This window comes from Lacerta agilis, chromosome 6 (genome assembly GCF_009819535.1).
Source record: "Lacerta agilis isolate rLacAgi1 chromosome 6, rLacAgi1.pri, whole genome shotgun sequence".
NCBI lineage: Eukaryota > Metazoa > Chordata > Lepidosauria > Squamata > Lacertidae > Lacerta > Lacerta agilis.
The window spans coordinates 33,485,926-33,490,466 of record NC_046317.1 but is presented as its reverse complement, the minus strand read 5'-3'; the positions used below and the strand labels follow the sequence as shown (position 1 = coordinate 33,490,466).

At 47.0% G+C, this 4,541-nt stretch overlaps 1 protein-coding gene across 1 annotated transcript; it reads left to right on the top strand.

Annotated features, from left to right (window-relative positions):
* Nucleotides 1-496: 496 nt before the first annotated feature.
* GADD45A (growth arrest and DNA damage inducible alpha) lies at nt 497-4,129 on the top strand. The gene is made up of 4 exons (XM_033151849.1): nt 497-873; nt 1,557-1,658; nt 2,449-2,668; nt 3,413-4,129. The coding sequence occupies exons 1-4, from the start codon at nt 830-832 to the stop codon at nt 3,524-3,526; spliced, it is 480 nt and encodes a 159-aa protein (XP_033007740.1). The 5' UTR covers nt 497-829; the 3' UTR covers nt 3,527-4,129.
* The last annotated feature ends 412 nt before the right edge of the window (nt 4,130-4,541 follow it).

Below are 4,541 nucleotides of genomic sequence, written 5' to 3'. Positions count from 1 at the left end.
ACCAGGCGCCGATCGAGTTAAAACAGCCGCTGCTGCGAGCTCGCTCGCTCTTGGCTTTTGCAACTTTGCTTACTAACAACTATTTATTGTCTGGGGTGATCTGCAGAGCATTAAGCCCACAAACAGAAGCTCGCGCGCAATCCCCCCTCCCCTTTCTCAAAACAAAGAGAGCGAGGCAGCGAGGGTGGAGGTTGGGGGGGGGGGAATATGCAACCAGCAAAGAAAAAACAGCTGAGGCGGGAGAGCAACGAGGCACCCGCAGCAAACTCCACCCCCAAAACTTCTCCCTCTGCCAATCAGCGCCGGGCGAGGGCAGGGAAAGTTACTGACCCAGCTTTCCCAGCCTGGATCTCTCTCTCTCTCTCTCTCTTTTTTTTTTTTTCCAAGGGTGGCCCCAAGTCGAACGCCCCGGCTCATTTGCATGCCCCAATAGGGTGGCCTCATGCAAACGAGCCGGGAGACGGTTGGCTGGGGGTTGGCAGGATAACTCCGGCCCGGGGAGCCCTTTGTCCCTCAGAGTGGCAGCGCCGTGTGGGGAGAGGGGGGAGCGGGGAAGTGCGCGAAGGGATCGGCCTGAGCAGCGGGGCTGCAAGTGCCCGGGTGGGCGAGGAAGGCGAAGGGGCGAAGCGAAGCAGCACCAGCAGCGCCGCCGCCCTGAGGATTTGACTTACTGGAGTGACACTTACTGCGGATTCCCCTGAGGGCAGCCGGAGGAGCAGAGAAGCAAGGAAGAGGGAGCAGGGCGAGGAGGACGATTGAAGGCTGCCTCTCCCGTTCCGCCCCCCCCCCCCGTTGGATTTGTTTCTTTGCAGGGATCTGCAGCTGCAATATGACTCTGGAAGATCTCGCTGGGGAGCACCAGACTTTCGGAAGGTACGCGATGGCAGCAGCTGCAGATCGGCTTTGCGATGCGTTGCGGGCGGTGTGGAGGTTGGAGGGACAGGAGTTTGCCTGCTGCAGATTTCGCTAAGCTCTCCGGATCTAGGCAGCACAGGGTCGCCCAGCTCGCCGCCGCGACCGCCAGTCGCCTCACAGCTGGGATCGGTGGCGGGGAGGGAGAGAAAAAAGTGCTCTGGTGCAAAATAAATAAATAAATAAATAAAAAATGCCTGGAGGGGATCTGCGGAAGAAAGTAGATCCGCGCGCAAGGAAGAAAACCGGGAGTCGATTGCAGAGTGTGCGTGTGTCACAGAGAGAGGCGTGGCGGGTTGTAGCCTTTTCCCCTCTTTTCTTTTTCCTGACAGGATAAGCAAGCGCACCCTTAACTCCAAATAACCTGCGCTTGGAAGCGATTTTCCTGTGGGAGCACTTGGCTCCCGCTTATTTCTAACAGATCCCATTCAGGGGAGTTTCCAGCTCAGCTTCCCCTCAGTTTTGCAGGGCATGAGGGCGCCAGGAGGGAATGTGGACTGGGGGGGGGGGGTCGCTACTTAAGGCAAGGTGATCCATCCCCCCCCCTTTGGATTTGTTTGGTGTTTTATTTAAATAAAAACGCTAATTAGAGCCTCTCGCTGCTTCCCCACACCCCTTTTTATTTTTTCTTCGGATGCCATCAGCATGGAGAAGGTAGGGGATGCCCTGGAGGAAGTCCTGAGCAAAGCCCTGACTCAGAGAAGCATCACCATTGGAGTGTATGAGGCTGCCAAGCTGCTCAACGTGTAAGTGAGAAACTGGCTTTCTGGTGCCCTTTTGTATAGATGAGTAACAAGAAGCAGGTCCTCCCACTCTCTTCAGGCTGCTGTCCCTGAGGACTTTTCTGAGGAAACACTAGGTCAGTTAAGGGGCAAACTTGCACTGTGCGAATAGGAAAACCTCCGGGCAGCTGTGTGGACATTGAATGCTTGATCACCCATCATGCATAACTGCCCCCACTTAGGCACAGGGTTTCTTCTGTGGGGCAGATTTCAGGAAAAAAACCTCTCCCCCTTTTACCCACAATGCCAGAGTTCCAAGCACCTAGTGACAGTTGACACAATGGGAACTGCTGAACAGCAGTTTTGAAAATGTGCCCGTCCCCTTTAGTTTGGTGCTGAAATGTAATCGGGTTCCCTCCCTTTGTGTGTGGGGGGGAGAAAGTGCAACAAAAACCCTCCCCCTTGCTCCACAGGCCTTAGTTGTAGATACATAGCCCTTGAAAATTCAGCTCTTAAAATCCAAGGTGTGAAAGGTCAACTGCATCGAGTGATAGTGAATTTTGACTTGAAATAGATATAATAATCATGTTCATTGATTTCAGTGGCGAGTGAAATTTAGCCGAATACAGTCCATAGAAAATAACATAATAGGACTCCCCCCACCCTGGTGTATAGTATATAGACATTCACGTTACCATGTGTTCATATGCCCTGTGACTTTGGTTCCTGTTTTGTCTCCCTTATGTAGTTGAAAAATGCATCATTGTTTGTTGGGGCTGTGACTAACTTAGCTGGCATTGTTTTATCCCTCCAGGGATCCAGATAATGTGGTGCTTTGTCTGCTGGCAGCCGATGAGGAAGACAACCAGGATGTTGCTCTACAAATTCACTTCACCCTGATCCAAGCTTTCTGTTGCGAGAATGACATTAACATACTCAGAGTGAGCAACCCAAGTCGGCTAGCGGAGCTGCTGCTCTTGGGGGCGAGTGGAGGGGGTGAGCAGCCTGCAGACCTGCACTGTGTGCTTGTGACAGTAAGTGCTGTGTTTCATTAACATGTTGGGCATAGAAACCAGGCAGCATGACCTCACTGTTGCTTCAGAGTCTCCTTCTGGACTGTACAGCATTTCTTTGAAAGAAGCTGAATTGCAAATTGTAAAAATCTGTCTAAATACTCTAATCTCACTCTGGCTTAAAACAGAAACAAAAACTGTAGTGGTTTCTTGATTGTCCTTGCATTGGTGCACCTCTGCCTCTGTGGTTTGAAGGAAAGATCAGCATGACCTCCTTCACTAACCTTTTCCCCTGCACAAATCATACCACGCTTCCTACTTTGCTCACAGGGATTTTCGAGGCAAAGACATGTTCAAACACGTTTCATCCTGCTGTCAGCAGGAGAAAACAACCCCATGAGTCACTTTTCTACAGTAACTCCCTGTCTATATTTGTCTTTCCTTATTACTAATTGGCTCAGAGGTCATTATTAGATAACTCAGTTGAACTGTGATGAAAAGACTCCGTCACTGTTACTCAATTCACCCAATTGAATTGGAATTGTGCACTTGTTAACCGTAGCACATGAACATTGGTTTGTTTTGGAAAAATGATGTTTCTTTGACTGGTTTTAAAGAAAATAATTAATTCTAAAATACCCTGTTGAATGTGCTACAAACACAAAATTTATATTCATTTATATTCAGTCTCTTTTACTCTTAGCAGTATCATTTAATTTTATTTCATGCTGACAATGATCCTTTTCCCTTTTCTCCCCCTTTCAGAATCCACATGCCTCTCAATGGAAGGATCCAGCCTTAAGTCAACTGATTTGCTTTTGCCGGGAAAGCCGCTACATGGATCAGTGGGTTCCAGTGATTAACCTTCCTGAACGATGACAGCATATGGATGAAGCTGAATTGAACAGAAAAATTGCACTGAAGTTTCAAAATACTTTAGTAGCTTGCTCAGGAAGCAATTTCCCAGCCTGACACAAGGATTACAATAACTGATGTCAAGTTGAGGTTGAATACATGTGAGAAACGGAGAGACATTTGACTTTGCTGTTGGATGATGATGGACCCGAAGCAGAGCTATGTTGGGGGAGCAATAGGAAGTCCTTGTGGAGGAAGTCTGAGTTCTGCAAGAAGGTTGCAAAAACAGTGTGCTGATTTCCTTTCAGAACACACCAAATGTGCTTTGTTGGAGTTGTAGAAGAGCAACTTTTAGTTTCCGTTTTTAAATGCCTTTCACTTGTAAGAGCTAAAAGGGTTAATTATTCTTAAATCTTTTGTTCCAACATGCTTGATTTATTAAGTTTTTATTCTAAGAAATATTAACTTATTTTATGATACCGATGAAAGATTTATTTATGCTTGGGATTTTCAAGAGCAATCCTGCTTGCACCCTTTGTATTAAAAATGTTTGAACTGCTATCTTTTAATAAATTGTTTGAAACTGGACTGTGTTCGCTGAAATAAAATTTTCAAAGCTATGGCAAATCAGTGTTTTTGCTTTTGTAAGAGAGACCAGAAGGAGTTGGTTTTGGCAAAGCAGTTCTTGGAAAGCTGCTAACTACAAATGCCAGGATCATGCTGATCTAGGACCATGCCTCTGGGACATTGCACACAGAGCGCAGGGTGTACAAAACTTGGCTGGAAAGGTCCTAGATGTTCATTATCATGAACTGGATGGCCACTCCTGCAAAAAAGTTGAACAATTCACAAACAAAATGAAAGAATTTGTGTGGACATGAAGAAGTTGTCACTACCTGCATCCTAGGAAGTAGCTAAATGGTGCCTCTTGACACACTTCAACTGTATACAATCAGAGCAAATGGATTATTTTAAGGAAATTTATTTTCCCAGAAACCAAATCTTTACACAGCGTATCTGGAAAAAATAAAAATGCGGC

Excerpts from the sequence above, each read along its gene's own strand:
- GADD45A (XM_033151849.1), top strand. The coding sequence starts at position 830 with ATGACTCTGGAAGATCTCGCTGGGGAGCACCAGACTTTCGGAAG. Across the intron at positions 874-1,556 it reads GAGCACCAGACTTTCGGAAG|CATGGAGAAGGTAGGGGATG; the intron begins GTACGCGATGGC and ends GGATGCCATCAG. Across the intron at positions 1,659-2,448 it reads GCTGCCAAGCTGCTCAACGT|GGATCCAGATAATGTGGTGC; the intron begins GTAAGTGAGAAA and ends TTATCCCTCCAG.